At 38.8% G+C, this 21,534-nt stretch overlaps 1 protein-coding gene across 1 annotated transcript; it reads right to left on the bottom strand.

Moving 5' to 3' along the window:
* Window positions 1-11,368: 11,368 nt before the first annotated feature.
* LOC142445900 (olfactory receptor 51H1-like) lies at window positions 11,369-12,319 on the bottom strand. Its single transcript, XM_075547769.1, is given in 1 exon segment — window positions 11,369-12,319. A coding segment is annotated over 1 exon segment (951 nt).
* Window positions 12,320-21,534: the final 9,215 nt, after the last annotated feature.

The following is a 21,534-nucleotide window of genomic DNA, read 5'->3' as shown; positions in this document are numbered from 1 at the left end:
GGTGCGAGGTAGTACCGATGAAGAACACAGCTTTCCCCCAGATCCTGGATGCTTCCTCTCCTCAACTACCATGATCTGAATTCTACCTTGCAGGACTGGATAGGGCAGAGGTTGTACACTGGTACATATGAGGGCTGGAGGTACAGGGAATCCAGGGTGGATGATACCTTCAGGACCAAGGGTGTGAGGGGCGATGCTGGGAGAGTGGAGGGTGAGTGGGTTGGAAAGGGGGAACTGATTACAAGGATCCACATGTGACCTCCTCTCTGGGAGATGGACGGCAGAGAATGGGGGGGTGTGGGAAGGGAGACTCTGGATAGGGCAAGATATGACAAAATAACAATGTATAAATTACCAAGGGCACATGAGGGAGGGGAAAAAAAAAGAGGACCTGATGCAAAGGGCTTAAGTGGAGAGCAAATGCTTTGAGAATGATTGGGGCAGGGAATGTGCGGATGTGCTTTATACAATTGATGTATGTATATGTATGTATTGTGGTAAGAGTTTATGAACCCCTAATAAAATGTAAAAAAAGAAAAGAAGAGAGAAAAAAAGAAAATGATTAGGGCAAAGAATGTACAGTTGTGCTTTATACAATTGATTTATCCTCTCTTAGATTGGGATCTATGTATATGTATGGATTGTGATAAGAGTTGTATGAGCCCCTAATAAATGTTTAAAAAAAATAATAATAAAATAATCTCAAGAGCTAGTATGTCTGGAGACTATACAGTCATCAAGAAAGAAGGAAGAAGTGCACCTGACAAGCTAGGCTTTCCCACCTGTCTGCCTTTGGTTTATCTGTTATAGGACGTATACGTGCTGCTTGGAAACATGACCATAAAATAGTAACATGACACAATCTGATTTCTTAGGTAAGGAGACCTTCTTGAAAATAGAGTAGGCTACTTACTAATGTTATATCTTGAAAAGAAATTCTAGGACTCTCCTTAAATGAGACAAAATGCTTTGATTTAGAGAGAATTATCTAGCTGCAGGAGCATTGTCGCTCTAAGTATGTAGTTCATTATTTTATTTCCCTTAACTTCTTAATGCTTTTAACTCTGTTTTTCTTCAGGAGAACATGTTTAAATTCCCCTCCTGTTGGCTGTTATCAGCTCTTTATTCCTCACACTTCCCTCTTCACGTCCTTAACACACAATTTTCACTCTCTTCCCATTTTATTATGTCCTAATTCAATCATCAGTTACATTTCAAGCTGGTCTCTGTTTCCCACTCCTGCAATCCCTCACATAGTGTCTGCCTTCTTTTATTTGTAATAATACACAAATAAATAAACAATCCACTGCTATGGAGTCAGTGCTAAGTCACAGTGACCCCAGTGGGTTCCCAAGAATGTAACTGTTTCTGAGAATAGAAGGCCTAGTCTCTCTCCCAGGGAGCTGCAGTTGATTAGGATCTGCCTGCTGTGCAGGCTGGAATCCACTCTTAAGCAATACACCCCAGGGGCCTCCTCCTACCCACCACCTTTATCTTAATCTCTTTTCTTATGTTCCCCATTGGTCTCCCTTGAAATAATTTCTGTGAGAATTCATGAAACAATACGCACATTAATTAACCTAAACAGAGCTTATTTTGAGAACCTTTACATTTACATAGATTTATTACCTGCCTCAACCCCTGATGCCAGCTGGGAATGAATTTGGCCTTCTTTTCTAACCTGAGACATGAGTGCAGAGAATTTATGAAGTTGTCTTAAAACTCTTGTGGTACCTGGAACCATCGTAATCCTCCAAAGATTTCTCAACTACTCTGGAAAATTCCCATGAGCAATGTTAAATAGTGCCTCTGCTGTATTCCATGAAAATCTCAAACACTTTTCTTATCTGTCAGATTGTTTCTTCTTCATCCAACACTTAATCTTACATTTTCCTTTCTTCTGATTTTCTCCAACTCCTCTTAACTCTGAAGAAAGGAGATATATCTACCTCTTCACCCAAATTAGTGCTTAAAACATTGCCTGTGAGTATTCACACATGGTATATCTGTATTTACTATATCTATAGCTAGACTTATATCATCTATTTATATCTTTTGTAACCTGACTTGAACCCATTAGTGTTTAAAACCTTGCATATGAGTATTCACACACATGGTATATCTGTATTTACTCTATTTATAGCTAGACCTATATCATCTATCTATTTTGTCACCTGACTTGCAGGTCCTTAATCTGGGGCAGGAGAGACAATTTTTCCACTCAATGTTGGAGAACAATATAGAACTTTTTGGTAGATGGGGTCACCACATTTATTAGAGGAGACCAACAAGGAGCCAGTTATTTTAGAGGCATCTTGTTTGAGATAATAATTTTTAGTGAATATCTACTTTTCAATTTGGAACCTCCACTTGGGGGAGTCAGGTATGGATGTTCCACAGTAAGTAAGGTTTCTCGGTAATGACAAGAAACAATTACTGACCCTGATTCTTTTAGTGGTAGGCCAAACCCAAGATGTTGTTGTGGACTGACTAGATATTGGGCCTAACTTTTAATCACTAATTGTCATGTAAATAAGAGAAGACTCTCAGAGTCATCTGCCCCTTCTAGGTCACAACCACATCCATCCAGCCTGTTTGTCTTTGGGCGACATATCAAGGAATGAACATTCATATAAACTTCATTCCTAGCTACATTAAGTAAAATAACTTGGGTTACATGCTCCTCCCCTTTGAAGCTAAAAATGATAAGCAATTAATGTTTCTAAACCTCAAGGGTCAGTTGGATTATGTACTCCTGAGAGAAGAGTCAGCACTCGCTTGTCTTCAAGCTTTTGTTAGCGTTGGATGGTGGAGCCTGAGAGCAAAGTCAGCGTGGGGCACCATGAGTACAGCAGGCAAAGAAGCTGAAAGATCATACCTACATATAAAGACTTAAACTAGATGCAAATCTGGGAGCTTGGGGGTAAACCATGAGGAGTTGAACCAAAAGAATCTTTAACTAGGTGGATGTTTTTGGTTCCTTCCTTTTGGGTTTTCCAGCAGATACATCTTTGGTTGAGGAGTCCCATGAGCCACTCCACCCTCTGTATTTTTTACATTGGTCTTTTCTGGTTTTTTACTGGATCGCCCATTTCCTTAGCCACCAGTAGAGTATTTAACAAGGCCTGCCAATCATCCTAGGTGGGGTGATGGATAACACATGAATGATAAGGAGCCAGATAGACCAGCAAGTTCCATTTCCTATGTACGTCAGAAGCCAGAAAAGGCATTTGTAACCACATTATTCAAGGTGACTTTCAATCTGCCCTGAATTTCCCATCCAGGCATTTCCTTGTCATTGTCTTCCAGCATCTACAGTACATGTGGGAAATGAAAGTTGAACTTGTTCTTCAATTTTAGGAGCTATTACTCAGCCCCTGGAGTGTGACTTCAGAGCATTCCAGCCAAGCTCCTTGTGCCTATGTGAAGCATAGTGCTTGTGGACGGAGCATGGGTCACCTCTTAGACTGCTGGCATTGAACCCCTTTGAGATGATAAGGTCATAGGAAGAACTAGGATCAAATTATGTCCCACTATGTGTTGGGCAGTAACATTAGACTTACTGTAACTCCAAGGCTTCCTTGCTGGATTTTTCTGTTTTATCTTCTGAAACTATCAGCAAGTAGACTTGGTAGCCAGCAGCAACTCTCCTATAAACTTTTCAAACTCTCAGGAAATAAAGGAAACTTTCAAGAGTTCATGGTTGCTTTCACAAAGAGCTTTAAAATCAAAATGAGAAAACAGTCTGTCTTTGTGTCCATCCTGCCTGAAAGTCATGAAATATTCGACATAGATATTTCATCCCATTTGTTAGTTCTCAAAACCAAATCCAGTTAAAAATAATATAATTACCAGGACTGTTTCCCAGCAACCATCCACATCTGTGAAGGTACACTCTGGTTACACCTTATTATGACAAATATGTGACTTTTTTTTTTTAACACAGATGGTCTCTACCAAAATCGACCAAGGTTTCCAGAATCCTGTAGAATTTCCTGCTAGCACACCTTCCCCGTCTCCTTGTTTCAGCTTGGGTTGCTTCACCATCTCCTGATCCTCTCTTAGATTGGGGTCTACAGGATCTCACACTCTTCAGGTACTTATAGGGGATTTACAGTTATCTGTCTATAGCTACAGGTATTTGGGTGTATATGTGTGTGTGTGTGTGTGTATGTGTGTGCATTTGCAAGTTATATTTCATTCTCTAGGGCTCACTGGACTTTCCCTGGGGTACAGAGCCCTCCAGAAGCAGAGGAGGGGTACACTCTTTCTCAGCCCTCGTCTCTCTGGAAGCCTGGGCCTGAGGGAGATGTGATCAGGTTTACTGAAATGAGCCCCAGGTTCAGGTTTCACTTTTGTCACCAGAAATGTAGGTAATTTGCTTGGAGCAGTGCAGCCAATTTTGTCACTGCAAGTTAGAAGGAGAAATGAAACTTTTTTGGAAGATGCTACCAGCAAGGATCCCAACCATGATCATTTTATTTGAGATCCGACCTCATAGAGAATATATACATTTTACTTTGAATTTATACTTTTTGGGAGTCATATACAGATAATTTATATGAACTTGGAATTATATTAACTCTTGATAACCATTGAAAACAATTGTTGACTGTGAGGAAGTAAATGGAACAATAAACTTGTTTCAGCCTTAGGCCAGTCTCAGGATGTTGTTGTGGAACATCTAGGAATGAGATCTAAATTTTAATTACTAACAAAAAACAGGAGAAGATACTCAGAGTCACCTGGCCTATGTAGGTGACATTTGAATCCAGCCTGTCTTTGAGCAATGTATCAAGCTATAAAAATTCCATAGGTGCTTCATTTAATAATATGGAATTTTTATAACTACATTAAAGAAAATAACTTGAGTAACAACCTTATGGTTTGTTTCTTTTTAAGTTACTAAATAAATTCTAATGTCTCTGACACATATTTGTTTAGACCTTTTTATTTGAAATCTAGTCAGTTTTCAAGAATTAGATAGTTTTATAAATTGCCTTGAAACAGAGATGCAGGTTACTGATATCTCAGTTGAAAAGGATTTGCTGGACTGTGTGCAAAACTTATTCACACACAGGAAATGTTTCCATAAATAGAGCCTAGAAAGAAAGGTTCATTACTGAATGCTCATTAGAGCAGAATGTGATGCATCACAGGCAACCTCTGGAAGGTTCTGTCAAGACATAAAAGAAATCTGACCCTGTTTATAACTTAGATGAAGTAAAAGTTCCTGATGCGGCTCCTTTCTTTATGTCTTTGGAACATCTGCCAAATGATTGGTTGGGGCCATGAAACTAAGGTACAGGGGGCATGAACTCAGGGATTGGATAGTTTTCCAGTTCCCATGACTATAAGGAGGCATCTCAGAAGCAGGGAAAGAAAATCAGTCCCATGACCATAAGGAAGAAGAGCCACCAGAGACGTATGTTCAAGATATCTATCTGCCTGAAGGAGTGGAGGCAGCAAAGCACATCCCCATGAAAATAAGAGGTCAAGAAGTAGGACCAATAAGACCGTGTGCTAGAGCAGAGGAGCTAAGAGCAGCAATTGTGAGGCAGAGCAGTAGGCAACCACTGAGGATACCTGAGGCAGAGGACCAGGGACAATAAGGCTGAGAAGTTGAGGCCCACTGGCTGAGGACAAGCTTTTCTGTGGACCAATGCCTGTATCTTTAAAAAACTTTAAACTATAGTTTTATAGGCATATACTTTACATCATACAACCCGTAATGCTTTTAAACCTGGGTTGTGCTAACCTGTTAACTTTCATACTAATTGCAGAACCCTAAGTGTTGTTTGTGATTTCTGCATGGCCGCTGCAAGAAATCATTGAACGCAGCAAAAAGTAGAGTGTCTGAGGTATGGCTGGTGTCAGAATAGGGTATAAAAGATGGAATGAGCAGGAATGTATCCTTCTCTTGTGCCACATGGCCTAGGGATAGTGTGCAATTAGAACCGCCTTCTCTCGCCTGTGGATCGAGGAGGTCTATTGTGGCCTCCATGCCATTCTCACAATGACTAAATAGGAATCATCCATTACAATCTCATTTATCTTCTTTAAGATAAAATTATTCATTTTCTAATATCTTTATCTTGAATACCTGAAGCTATACCAATCTTCCAAGAAATTTGAAGTAGGGAAATCACTTGAAATTAGACTTTAAACAGGTTGGTGTGCTTGTTCCATGTGGGCGTTGTTGCTTCTGAGCTAGATGGCCACTTGCTTATCTTCAAACCTTTAAGACCCTAGATGGTATATCTTTTGATAGCCAGGCACCATCAGCTTTCTTCGCCACATTTGCTTATGCACCCATTTGTCTTCAGCTATCCTATCTGGGAGGTGAGCACACAATGAAATGATATTTTGGTACTTTGATGCCTGATCAGGTATCAGACATCAAAGAACAAAAAATCAAATAATTGTGAATGGGGGGGAGGGCAGAGTAGGGAGCCACGACCCATATGTAGGCAATAGGACATCCCCTTACAGAAGGGTCACGGGAAGGATATGAGTCAGCCAGAGCGCAGTGGAACAATGATGAAATATGCAACTTTCCTCGAGTTCCAACATGCTCCCCTTTCTCCACTATCATGATCCCAGTTTTACCTTACAAATATGGCTAGACCAGAGGATGTACACTGGTACAGCTAGGAACTGGAAACACAGGGAACCCAGGACAAATGATCCCTTCAGGACCAGTGGTGAGAGTGATGGTAACAGGAGGGTTGAGGGAAGGTGGAATAGAAAGGGGGAACCGTTTGCAAGAACCTACATATAACCTCCTCCCTGGGGGACAGAGAACAGAAAAGTGGGTGAAGGGAGTTGTCAGACAGTGTAAGGTATGAAAAAATAATAATTTATAAATTATCAAGGGTTCATGAGGGAGTGGGGAGCAGTGAGGGAGGGAAAAAATGAGGAGCTGATGCCAGGAGCTGAAGTGGAGAGCAAATGTTTTGAGAAGATTATGGCAGGAAATGTACAAATGTGCTTGACCCAATGGATGTATATATGGATTGTGATGAGTTGTATGAGCTCTCAATAAAATGATAAAAAATAGAAATTAGGCTTTAAAGAGGTGACTACAAGGTATTTCAGTTTATACTTTACATTTAAACACTTTTCAAAACAGAGAAAAAAATTTCAGTGGCAAGTTATGTAGTGCGAATTCTGGAAGAACTGGAAGATGAGGAGCCTCTTCCCCCATGTCAATCAAATACCTAAACCAAACCAAGTTTTCAACTCACAGCTACCTTGTAGGACAGAGTAGAATCACCCTTTTGGAGTTTCCAATTCTGTAATCTTTATAGAAGCAGACTGCTACATCTTTCTCCCATGTAGAGCCTGGTGGGTTTGAACTGAGGAACTCTGTGTTACCAGTGGAGCACTTAGCTATGTGTGCCACCAGGAACTTTTCCCTATGTCAATGTTTTGCATTTGTCATCACACTTGGTACTTGGGATAGGTGTAAGGTTAACTACATATTCACAAAGGGGGAAAAATGGTGAGAGATGTTTTGAAACTGGTGTGTGGGTAATGGTGGCATAATTGTATAAATTTGCTAAATATCATTGAGTTTTATACTGACAATGGATGGGTTTCATGTACTGGGGTTATTCCATAGTAAAATCAAATATAGTAAATTAAAAATAACATATAAAACAATAGGGGTGAAATAATTTGATTCTGAAAAGAGATGATGGTAATTTTGATAGGACAACAGTATTGGAATGAAGATAATTGACAATATATGGACTCTGTTTTAGGTATAGAATCAACAGGATTTTTGGACTTCCACTATCATTCATAACCTTTTTCAAACAGGTTTCCATGATTAAAGCCCCAAAAACATTCCCTACTTCTGATTGGATTTTATTATTTGCCATCCTTGGATCACATAGGGATGTGGATAATCTTGCTATCAGACATTATGAAGTTGATTTTGGCAGATATAGTTAGGTTAAAATATCAATTGATCTTCCTTTTGACCCATTTCAAATTGTTTCAGTTTTTAATATTTTCTGATTTCTTTTCAATTGAGTTTTTTGGCTAATCATTGTTTTTTGTTGTTTCTTGTTTTTGTTTTGTATGATTTTATATATAGGAAATATTGTGATAATGATTGTACAATTATTCTTAATTTGATAGAACGTTTAAATTGTATGATAGGAAATGCATAAGCCAAAAATACTATTAAAAAAGACTGAAGTACAAATCTTGAATTTGTCTGTTGGTATTATTGCAGATTAAAATAAATGACAGCCACTTTAATGTCTTGATAATTTAGAAAAGTCTTTATTCAGCTAGCTGGGCTATGGAGAAATTAAAGTTGCTTCTCTGCATAGCAGCCCTGAGTGGACCTCTCAGTCCCTCTTTAAAGGAACAAAAAAATAACCCCTCTATTATTTGTTGTGTGTGGGCAGAAACAGAAGCATTAACATCAAAAAGAGCAAGTAACCATTGCAAAGTATATCTGTTAACTACCAGGAAACAATACCGGAATTGATTATAACACCCTGGTCAACATAACAAGATTAATCACACCATTCAGATTACAACATCAAAAGGACCAATATTGAAGAACAATCAAAAGAAACGAAATAGATTGATGAATAGCCAAAACTAATTATTATAATGTCCTGAACCCAGAAGCATGAGAGCACATTTTAAAATTCATCATCGTGGGAGATTTCCCAGAAGGGAAGGGGAGTGGGAAGGTCAACTAGCAGTCAGCTTTCTGAGAGGGGTCGGGGAGGGAGGCAGCACATTCAGTAGTCACCATAACCTTGCAGTGGCCATTCTGCCTCAGCATCAGGGTAGAACGTGGTTTGGTTAGGGTGGTTGCTCTGTTTTTTAATTAAATAGATAGGAAGAAAATGCATTTGTTAGCTTTACTGTGTATTCTAGGTTAATTTGAAGTTTCATATTTGATGGGAAATGATTGTTCCTAAACAACAAATGTATTTGTCACTCAAAACTGAATACAGAGCTAAGGGAATACACTTGGGTTTGGTTAGTGTACACATGACATTTAGAGAAAAGATAATATCTCCAAATGAGATAGTAGGGTTCAACTGAAGTGTAAGAGATCAAGTAGGGAGTGTCCTAACAGCTCGAGGATGGGAAGAGATGCCATTGAAGGACCCTGAGCAGAGAAGTTGAAGAGAAACATATGCAATAACACTTCAACATCTGGCGTGCTTAGAAATAAAAGAACTGGAAAACAAACAAACAAAAAAGGGGAAAAAAAACAACAAGCTAATAGGTTTCTTAAAAAAAAAACCAATGATAAACAGTAACCACTAACTGCTGGCAAACGTAACAAACTGCACTTTTCCTCTTTCTCCAACAAGGCAGCTGATGATTTTAGAATGTCGACCTTAAAGTTAGCAGCCTAGTGCATAAACACTTTCCCAAGACTCCCTTGTCTACAGACAAAATTTCAAAGTGAGCTCCATTGGATTTCTAAATTCTATATGAGCACTTACAATTTTAATCTTAACTCTGGATCTGGGCCTAATTTCATCTTGGTGAGCTAAACTTCTCACATAAAATCTGCACAATAGTGAATGGTACTCAATTTCCCATGTCTCTGAGGTCCTCCTATGGAAATTGCTTTTAGGACAGGCAACTCGAAGGCACAAGTCAGATCTCAGACTTAAATTAGCTAAGCTTGAAGAGAGCTGTAAAGTGTACCACTTGAATGAAGTTAGTTGACCATTCTAAATCTCACTTCTCTTATGTGCAAAATATTGCCTATGTTAATCGGAAAGGGTTTTAATTTTTTAAATTTAAATCATTTTATTGGGAACCTGTATGAAAGGTTTTTAAGGATAATTAAGTGAGATATTATATGAACACAGCTGGTAGTAGTCAGTATTAACAACAAAAATATTTGTTACTAACAAATGAAATGTGATAATTTAATGCAAAACTGGCTTGCCTTACAGCTGTGTATATGAGTATTGCTTTTCAGAAAACTATACATGGGTCTGCCCAGGAAATTGGTCCATTCATGCCTGCTCTTGAAGTCTAACATCATGCTGTTAGGTAGTGCTCAATACACATTTATTGAGGAATCAATGTCACTCCTGAACAGTAACAAACTGCGGGTGTAATGATTGACAGCAAACTCAAAATAATAGAGAGATGCTGCAGTCTATACTCACTACATAGAGGTGCACATTGCACCCTGAAACTTCTCCTCTGTCTAAACATTCTCATTTCTCCTCATGTAGCATCCAGCTTAAGTTTAACTAGGAAGGTTTCATTGTGTCTTCCTGTGCAGAAGGAAAGGAGACTCACTCCTGCTGGATCTAATACAGTTAGTCCAGGGCATCGGTTACTCTACCCAGGATAGGGCAAAACAGTAGAACTATTACAATTCTGTTTTAAGAGTGCTATCACTTCAAATAAAAGCAATTGTACCTATACCTGCTTCAATTTAATGAAATGAACCCTTCACCCAATAACCTCCTAAAAGTAAAGATAAACTTTATTTGATCTTATAACACTTTTCTTTGTGTAATTTTAAGAAAATCTCAGAAGCCCAGCCTTTCAATAATGTTAGAGAGCTAGTGTGATCCTTCTTGATGCAATTAATATTTTATGGATTAAACAATATACATTCAATATTATTTAATACAAACTCACAAATGTTAGAAGAATTAATAGATGATGATTAATGCCATCCTTGATGTTTACTTATGAATATGAAGAAGTGTAATTTTAATTAACTCATTTGGATTTTGAATGTAGAAATTCAAAACCAAAGCTTGTATACAGAACAAGAATGACCTGTGTTGATTCTTCAACCTCAGTCTTAACCCCAACCCTGCATTTTAGCAGGCATGTATAATGTAAGTGCACTCTAGGTGCTGACAGGGACCCAGGAGGGGCAGAGGTTAGAAGTTGAGTTGCCAATCCCATGATTAAATAAGTGTGTGAACCTACCAGCTCTTTTAAAGGAGCAAGATGATGCTTCCCGCTCCAATAAAGTCAAGCAAACTCAGAAGCACAAAGGGACAGTTCGACTTTGTCACTTAAGGTTGCAGTGAGTTGGAACAGGGCAGTGGGTTTTGGTAAGTATTGAAAATCAAAATATTAAACTTCCAAATCAGAGATCAAGCCCTATGGCCTTGGGTCGATGTCCATTCACAGTGACTCTTAGGATGGAGTAGAAATGTCCATAGAGGTTCTAAGTCTGTAAATCTTTAGCCAAGTAGACTGCCACATCTTTCTCCCAAGAATCCACTGGTGGGTTCAAACCATCGACCTTTTGGTTATCAGAAGACTACTTTAAAGGAACCACCAACGCTTCTTTTAACTTTCTCAGTTGCTACCTTTTTAACATTTTTATACTCAGATGTCATTTCAGACTCTTCTTTCTCCTCTGGAACACTTGGATGATCTGTCTCCGTATCTGCTTAGTCTTCACACTGTAAACAATGGGGTTCAGAACTGGGGGGAGCAATAGGTAGATATTGGCCATGAGTGTGTGCACTGCTGGTGACAAATGCTTCCCAAATCTGTGAACCATGGTGACACCAACGAGGGGGACATAGAAGAGAAGCACAGCACAAATGTGAGAGAGGCAGGTGCTGAGGCCTCTGAGCCGTTCAGCCCTGGAAGCAACGCCCAGCACAGTCTTGAGGATGAGCACATAGGACAAAAGTATGATGAGGGCATCCAGCCCCAAAGTGAGGATGACGACGATGAGCCCGTAAAGGCTATTGACTCATGTGCTGGCACAGGCTAGTCTCATGGCATCTTGGTGGAGACAGTAAGAATGAGACAGGACATTGGAACGACAGAATGGTAGCCGCTTTATAAGAAAGGGCACAGGGAAAACCACACAAACTGCTCGAGTGAGGACAGCTATTCCAATCTTGCCAATGATGCCATGGGTGAGGATGGAAGCATAGCGCAGTGGGTCTCTGATGGCTACGAATCGGTCGAAGGCCATGGACACAAGTACTCCTGACTCTACCACTCCAAACCCATGGATGAAGAACATCTGTGTGATGCATGCATCAAAGGCAATCTCAGGGGCATTAAACCAGAAGATGCTGAGCATAGTGGGCAATGTAGACATGGAGAGACTCACATCAGTCAGCGCCAGGATGGAGAGGAAGTAGTACATGGGTTCATGGAGACTCTGATCCACCTTGACAACAGCCAGCATAGTGCCATTTCCCAGGAGAGTAAGGGTGTAGAGAAGTTCCAGAGGGAACGCCATCCATGGGTTTTTATCTGGTATCCCTGGGATACCTGTCAGCATGAAACTCTGGTGGTTGGCATGTGACATGTTAAAATCCATGCTGGTGTGCTCACAGTCGGGTGAGACAAGACTCTCCCACTTAGATCACAGCTCCTAAATTGAAAATTTATTCTTATATGAGGGAGGCAAATGTTTTAATGAACACACATATTAAAAGGTAGAAGGAAAAATACACATTTCAAACAGAATCTAGGTATGTTTCAATTCACTTTGGCTTTATGTTTCCTATGCAATGATAAAGTTTAATTTGATATTATGGAAAAAATGAAGATAAGACTAAGTATCAAGTATTCACATTATAGAGCAATTTGAATTCTCCTTTTTTAATAGCCATCAGTATTTGACCATAAAGAAAAATACAGTGGAAACATCAAAATACTTATTGCCACGGGCCATTTTACTTATTTATCAAAACCAAAAACCTCATAACATCAGCACACACACACAAACCAACAAACAATTTCACTGAACTCACAAGCCCACACCCACCTGTGTAAGTATGCCATGTCGAGTAGATGGATAAATGTTACCACATGATAAGTTATTGCCCCCAATCTACTTTTAAAGGGTTTTTTTTGCTACAAATATACACATTAATCTGTAAAGTTGCTTAAATTAGTACCTCAGCTCCAGATTCCAACAATAAAATATTTTCTGTAACTTAATTTTAATGTACCAAAGAGCAGAATATAAAAGTTATCGGTTTGAGATATGAGAGCAATCACTTATAGGACTTTTATCCTTCATCAAACAAACTAGTAACATATCAAATTTACTTCAAAGTATGTGCAAAAATGTTTCCTTTCTTTCATCACATCTAGTCAATAAATAATGTAGCAATGATTACAACGTGGACTTCAACTTCCTAAATGATCTTCCTCAATCCACTAATGAAACCTTCCCCCCAGATTTTCATTGTTGGTAGAGTAAACATTTTGAAATCAAAACTGATACATTTATCCTAATCTAAAGCTTCTTTACTTACAACCGATTTGTAAATTCTTACTTTGGGTTTTAAAGTTTGTAAAGTCTACCCCTCCTTACCTCGCTATTATCACCTCCCATCAATTATTCTAGGTAGTCTCTTTTATATAGCTACATCCTGAATTTGAATATCCTGGGAACTTTGCCTAACGTGGGCTTCCTTTTATGGTGTGTTTATATATGTTATTCTAACTGCCCCTTTCTCTACTCTTTGTGTAATTTCTTTTCTCAGTTTAAACCCTATTTATTCTTTAAATAAGCCTTCACCAAATTCCTAAAATAGCTCAATCATTCCTGGGATGCTGTTTTTGATTTTAAAAGGATAGAGAACAAATAAAACAGTATACAAGGGTTTATTTAATGCTTATATTTCCAATCAAACTCCTTGATGGAAAAGCACATCTATTATTCACCATTTCACAGACCTTGAAGGAGCTCTGGTGGCACATTAGGTTGCTCATTGAATTGCTAACTACGAGATCAAAAGTTTGAACCCACCCACCTCTCTGAGGGAGAAAAATGAGGCTGCCTATTTCTGTAAAGATTCAAAGTCTCAGAACACAGAGGGGCATTCAGCTTTGTTGTACGGGGTCAATATGAGTTGTTGGAGTCATATGCTGGAGTTGCAGTCATATGTGTGGAGTGATTAATAAAGCAAAGATGCATAAAATTTTTAGTTGGCTGCCTGCATCCTAGAAGTTTTGCAAACCCTTAAATCCTTCCCTGACCTTCTGCAGGAGGGAAATCATGAGCCAAGCTAAAAACCTCTCTTTCCCCAAAAGGACTGGCAAAAAAAAGATTAGTATTTGAGAAGAAATGGGCATTCATCCACTGCCCCCGCCCACACACACCCCTCTCAACTCATCTAGGAACCTCTGTCAGAAAGATGAATAATAATGAAACAATCTCAAGACCTTGTATGCCTGGAAACAGCCCATCACCAAGAAGAAGGAAACGTGCACATGACCGGTTTGTCTTTCCCACCTGTTTGCTTCCTGCATAACTGGTATAGGCCGAGTAGCTGCTGTTTGTAAACATTATGATAAAACAGTTACTTTGCACAATTGAATCTCTTAGATATAACATTTACCTGATGGCATAGCGGGTTACCTGATGGGTGGCTACTGATGAGGTCAGTAGTTTAAAACCACCAGCCGCTCCACTGGGGAAAGATGAGACTTTGCTCTTGTAATGATTTTAAATCTCCAAAACCCACAGAACAGTTATATGCTATCATATATAGTCACTATTAGTGGAATTGATTCAATGTCTGTGGGGTTTCTTTTGTTTTAAATATAAATACATTCTTGAAAACCAGAATAGCCCACTTAAACATATTATATTTTGTAAACAAAATCCAATTATCTCTCTAAATGAATCAAAATGCTCAGATCGAAACAAAATGCTCAGATCTAAATTCTCTGGGTGCTTGATTTCCTCTGGCTATACTTTGAGACGGAGCTTTGTTATAGGAGTACTATAAATTAAGCATATTTAAGCCACAATCCTTCACTTCCTTGAGCCTGGGAACTTCCACCAAGGAATTCTTAGGACTTCTGCTTTTAAGTGTCACTTGACTGACCCTTCATAGATGATTTTCTTGGGAACACCTTGACAAAACCTTTTATATTCTCTAATTCCCAGTGTCTGATGAAACATGTTCCCTGGTAAGCCATTGATCTTCCCTCCCTCCCTTCCTTGCTGTCTTTTACTCTGTTTCTCTTCATCAGAACATGTTTGAATCCTCTTCTTATTTGCTATCACACAGATTTCTATCCCTTGCAATGCTCTTTATATTCTTAATACAATTTTCTATCCCCTCTTTGACTTATTCCCCAATTCAATCATCAGTTATATCTCAACCACATCTCTATTTCATACCCCTGCTTTCTCTCACATAGTGCATAGTTTCTATTATTCATAATAACAACGCCTGAATTCTTACTCCCTTTCCTCATCTGTTCTATTGATCTCCTTTACTAGGATTTCTGTAAGAACTCAATGGAATAATATACATACATTACCCTATGCAAAGCGTGCTAACTGGAGAACATTTAGAGAACATTTAGATTTTATAGAGATTATTACCTGTCTCAATCTGAAAGTTCAAGCTCACATTAAATTTCCTTCCCCAAGACTAACGTGAAGATTTATGAAGACACCTTAAAACTCTACTGATGATCGAATGTCCCTCCAAGGATTTCTCAACTCCTGTGGGAAAATCCCGCGGGATTTTAAAATAATTCCCTTGAGCTTCTCCATAAAAATCCCAATCATTGTTCTCAGACTTTTATTCAACCAACATTTAATCTTAATATTTTCTTTCTTTCTGATTTTCTCTGCCTTCTCCCAGTTTTGAAAAAGAGATTTACTCCTTTACCCAAATTAGTATTCCAAATATTGCTTGTGTATTCACATATACATCATATGTGTATCTAGATAAATAACATATCTAGATAAATAATTTTCAATGACAAGCTATCTTATGTGAATTCTAAAAGCATTGGGAGGTAGGGAATCTCTTCCCCCATTTTAATCAAACATCCAAACCAAAGCCAGGATTACAACTCAAATCAACCCTGTATCACAGAGAGAACCTCCCCTGGAGGGTCTGAAAGCTGTCATCTTTACAGAAGTAAACTGCTACCTCTTTCTCCCACGGAGAGGCTGGTGAGTGCAAACTGATGATCTTTCAGTGAACACGGTGCCCCCAAGGGCTTTTCCCCATGTCAACAGGGAGCCTGAAAACCTATTATTTGTGTTTTGATGTGTATTTGTCCTCTCACTTGTCCAAGGTTACCTTTAAATTCACAAAAGGAGCACTTTTTATCTTAGGGGATGACTTTTAAAAATCTGGTTTGGGGTAATACTTGTACAACTTTGCTCAAACATTGACTTTTACCCTGACAATGATTAGGTTTCATGGTCTGGATATTATTCTATAATAAAATCAAATAGAGTAAAGTAAAAATGAAGCAATAGATATGAAGTCATAGTTTTGGAATTGGAGAGAAGTGATGGTGATTGTTAGGGTGATAAAACCAGGAACTAATTTTATATGAGCCTTTGTAGAATCATCTGGTATTAACAATGCATCAGACATGAGGACAGGGAGGACATAAAAAGACTCAAGCACAAAACTGGCTTTTTGGTGTTGGCAGCCAAGTAGAGAAAGGTTTGGATGGTAAGATTCCTTTTTTCCCCCCTAATTGTGCTGACAGGAAGAAAACACGTTTCCATGGCATCACGGAGGCGAATGGCTGCCTCACCATGAAGCTGGACATCTCCCTCCAAGCCACTGGCTGCCAGAAACTCATCGAAGTAGACTATGAACACAAACTTTGCATCTTTACTGAGAAGCGAATGGCCCCAGAAGTCAACACCCTAGGGGCCCACAACAACCTGAAATGTGTCACAGGGAGAGGATTATCCAACACACATTGCAAATAATGGAATATTGGATGGCTAGGATAAGAGTGAAACCACAGGATGATATAGCAATAGTCTGACCCCTCAGTACAGCTACTAGTAGGTAGTTTATAGAAGTACTCCTAAGAATTCCCCAAGAGAGAGAACAGGGCTCTTAGACTCAGGAAGATGGCTCCATGCTCCTCTAAAACAACACATAAACAGTAACCAGTTCTAACAGCTTCAATGAAAAATCAGGAGAACCAGGAGACAGTGCTGGAAGAAGTCATGAACGTAATGATGGGCATAGAAGAAGCAGATATAACAGTTAAGGGATGAAATAACCAGATCAAGTAACAAATTGATGGACCTTGCAAATAGGCTTGAAGAGGCAAATAATCACACCAGTGACCTAGAGGACAATCAGGCTGACCTCAGCAAACAGGAAAATCAATCAAATAAGGCAATAAAATTAGCTAACGGATAATGGAGAGCCATGTCTGATGCTATGGAAAGAAACAGTATTAGAATAATTGGACTACCAACAAGACACAACAAAGAAGTCAACAGTCAAAATAACAAGGGAATTTTTAGAGGAAAACTTCCCCGGCCTAATAAATGAAAACCAGGCAACCATTCAAGAGGCTGAAAGAACACCAGTCAGACTAAATCCCAAGAAGAAGTCACCAAGACACATAATTGTCAAACTATCCAACTATGAAGAAAAGGAGATGATCATAAAAGCAGCTAGGAAAAGCAAACAGTCACGTAAGAAGGTACTCCAGTAAGAGTATATTCAGACCTATCAGCAGAAATGATGAAGAAGAGGAGGGAATGGAGTAACATATTCCAAAAATTGAAGGAAAACAACACAAACCCAAGAATACTTTACCCGGCGAAATCATCTATTAAGATAGATGGAGAAGTAAGAGTCTTCCCAGACAAGGACAACCTCAGGGAATCCATAAAAAGAAACTCAACCCTATAAAGGATCCTTGCCAATCTAGTATGGGCAGAAGATCAACACTCACCAAGGGCAAAAAAGAGACCATCACATAGAACAACTCCACCCATAAGGTGGCAAAGAGGAAACAGTCCCCAGAATAGTATCAGCCCAATAGTAGAAAGAAGGCAAACATAAACAACACACAGAACAAAAGCGGATAAGATAGGTAGGAAAATATCCAACACAAAAGGTACAAGATGACATGATAGAGTCCACAGATGGATATGACAACACTGAATATCAATGGCTTGAACTCAGGCATAAAAATGCAGAGAGGCTAACAGACTGGCCGAGGAAACATAGCCCATTGATCTGCTGCTACCAGGAAACTCATCTCAAGCTTGCAGATAAAAACAGGTTGAGAGTTAAAGGCTGGAGAAAAATATACCAAGCAAATGGTAATGCACAAAAAGCAGTGGTGCTATCTTAATATCTGACCAAATTGACCTCAAGATGCAGGCCACAACAGGAGACAAGAAGGGGCACTATATAGTGCTCAAGGGAACTATAGACCAAGAACCAGTGAGCATAATAAACATATATGCACCTAATGAGAGAACTACCAAATTTGTAAATCAAACACTCCAAAAGTTGAAAAAAGAGATCACACTCCAAAAGATGAAAATTATAGTTGATGACTTTAATATACCACTCTGTGAAAAAGACACATCATTGGGAAAGAAATACAACAAGGAGTTTACAGATCTAAGTAGCACAATTGGACGACTTGATAGATATTTTCAAAGCTTTCCACCCACATACAATAAATTCACATTCTTTTCAAGCTCACATGGCACATATTTGAAAATAGACCACATGCTGGGACACAAGTCAAATTTGAGTAAATTCAAGCACATGGATGATAAGCAGACATCTCTCACTGGTCACTGCACCATAAAACTGTAAATTAACAGAAGGGCGGTGAAGAAAACAACAGGAAACAATTGGAGAATGAACAATTTCCTATTGCAAAAGGAGTGGGTATTGACCCAGATCAGAGATTAAATCAGGAAGTTTCCAGAAACCAATGATAACAAAAAAGACGATGTACCAGAACATGTGGGATATAGCAAAGACATCTATTAGAGGAAGGGTGATAGCAATAAATGCACACAATAAAAAAAGAAGAGAGACTCGTGGATGATTTGCTGACACCAACTTACACTAATTAGAGGAGAGTCAACATAACACCCTACTAATAGCAAGAGGAGAGATATAATACAAATCAGAGCTGAGATACAGGAGCGGGAAAACAAGAAAACTATGGAAAAATTTAATGCCGCTAAAAGTTGGTTCTTTGAAAGAGTTAACAGAATTGATAGACCTCTGGCAAACCTAACCAAAGAAAGGAAGGAACAAACGACATTTGCAAGGATGAGGAATGACACAGGGGGCATTACAATGGACCCTAATGAAACCAAAAGGATAATAACAGTACTATGAAGGTATATTCTCTAATGAATTCAACAATTTGGAAGACATGGACAAATACTTGGAAACAAGATCTCTCCCTAGACTATCCCAGATGGATGTTAAGAATCTCAACAGACCCATATTAATGGAAGAAATAGACAAGGCAATCAAGAGATTACCAACAAAAAAATCCCCGGGCCAGATGGCTTCACAGGAGAATTCTATCAAGAATTCAGGGAGGAACTGAAACCAATCCTATACAAATTCTTCCAGAACATCTTAAAAAGACTCCCAAACTCTTTCTACGAAGCTATCATAACTCTGATACCTAAAGCGGGCAAAGATGCCACAAGAATCAAGAACTATAGACTAATATCCCTAAAGACCATTGATACAAAAATCCTTAACAAAATACTGTCCCATAAGGAGAGAAGGAAAATTCCTCAATATTATACAAGCCATATATGAAAAACCATTAGCCAACATGGTAGTTAATGGGGAAAAGACTAAAACAATTCCACTGAAAAAGGGAACCAGACAAGGATGTCCCTTATCCCCACTCCTATTTAACATTGTACTGGAGGTCCTAGCTAACAACATAAGACAAAGGAAAGATCTTAAAGGTATTCATTTGGGGAGGGAAGAGGCGAAATCATCATTATTCGCAGATGATATGATTCTCTATATTGAACATTCCATAAACTCCACAAGCAGAGTGTAGAAAGCAATAGAGGAATGTGGTAGAGTTGCAGAATACAAAATCAACCAACAGAAGGCTATTGCTCTACACATCAGACAGGATCACAGAAGAGATGATTAAAAATAGCCAAGCACAAATTGAGATACCTTGGGATATACCTGACTAAAAAATGAAAGATTTGTATGAGGAAAATTATAAAGCACTACTACAAGAAACCAAGAGTGACCTCAATAAATGGAAGAATATCCCATGATCGTGAATGGGCAGACTCAATGTAATAAAGATGTCACTTCTGCCCAAGGTAAAACATAAATTCAATGTTATCCTGATATGAAACCACCATCCTTCTTCAAAGAAATAGAAAAAAACAGATTACCAACTTCATATGGAGGGGGACGAAGCCCAGAATTAGCAGAGAACTCCTCAAAAAGATAGACAAAGTGGGAGGGCTTGCTTTACCTGACTTTATCTCGTACTATACTGCCACAGTAACAAAAAACAGTGTGGTATAATTAAAGATATTCATACCAATGGAAAAAAGGTGAAGACCCAGAAATAAAAACATCAGCATACTGGCAACTGATCTTTGATAGGGGCCCAAAAACTATTAAATGGGAAGCAGATGCCATCTTCAATAAATGGTGCTGGAAAAAATGGATATCAACCTGCAGAAAAATGAAGCAAGACCCTTACCTCACTCCCTGCACAAGAATAAATTCAAGGTGGATCACAGACCTCAAGATAAAACCCCAAATGTTTAGGGCCATTAATGAGGGAATTGTGACAAATCTGAGAACCTTGGCACAGCGAATACATAGCCTATTAGAAATAGGGAAGGATACAAATACGGAGGAGTCACAAATACACGAGTGCGATATACTGAAGATAAGACACGTGTGTACATTGAAAGAATTCACCGAGAGTAATAAGAGATTTCATCGAATGGCAAAACATCTTTAGCAATGACACATCAGACAAAGGCCTTATTACTAAAATCTACAATACGCTGCAAGCTTACAATAAGAGAAAAACTAATCTCCCACTGAGGAGGTTGGCAAAGGACCTGAACAGAAGTTTCATAGAGTCTGAAATCCGAATGGGCTATAAACATATGAAAAAATGTTCCTAATCTTTCGCCATAAGAGAAATGCAAATCAAAACAACTATGAGATACCAACTAACACCCTCAAAGATAGCCCAATACAAAAAATCAGAAAGCAACAAGTGTTGGAGGGGCTGTGGTGAAATAGGAAATCTCATTCACTGCTGTTGGACCTGTAGGTATGTACAGCCACTATGGAAATTGTTTTGGTGATTTCTCAAACAGATAAAAATTGAGCTACCACACAATCCAGCAATTCCCCTACTAGGCATATACCCAGAAGAGGCAAGAAAGAAACCACATCAGAAATCTATACTCCCATGTTCATTGTGGGACAGTTCACAATCACAAGGAATTGGAAACAACCCAAATTTCCATCATCAGATGAATGGATTAAAAATGGTGGTACATATATACAATGGAGTTCTATGCATCACTAAAAAGCAGTGATGAACGCATGAAGCATATTACAGCATGGGAAGAACTGGAGGAAATTATGCTAAGTGAAGTAAGCCAAGCACAAAAGGAAAGTATAACATGGAAAAAGCTACTGTATACAAACCCTCCAGGGGCCAGACCAAATCCAGCATGTATGTATGTATGGTAGCCAAGTAAAAAGGGATCGGGAGGGAAGAAAAGGG

This window comes from Tenrec ecaudatus, chromosome 4 (genome assembly GCF_050624435.1).
Source record: "Tenrec ecaudatus isolate mTenEca1 chromosome 4, mTenEca1.hap1, whole genome shotgun sequence".
In the NCBI taxonomy this organism is placed as follows: Eukaryota; Metazoa; Chordata; class Mammalia; order Afrosoricida; family Tenrecidae; genus Tenrec; species Tenrec ecaudatus.
Note: the sequence above shows the minus strand (reverse complement) of the source record. Positions and strands in the feature narration are given on the sequence as shown.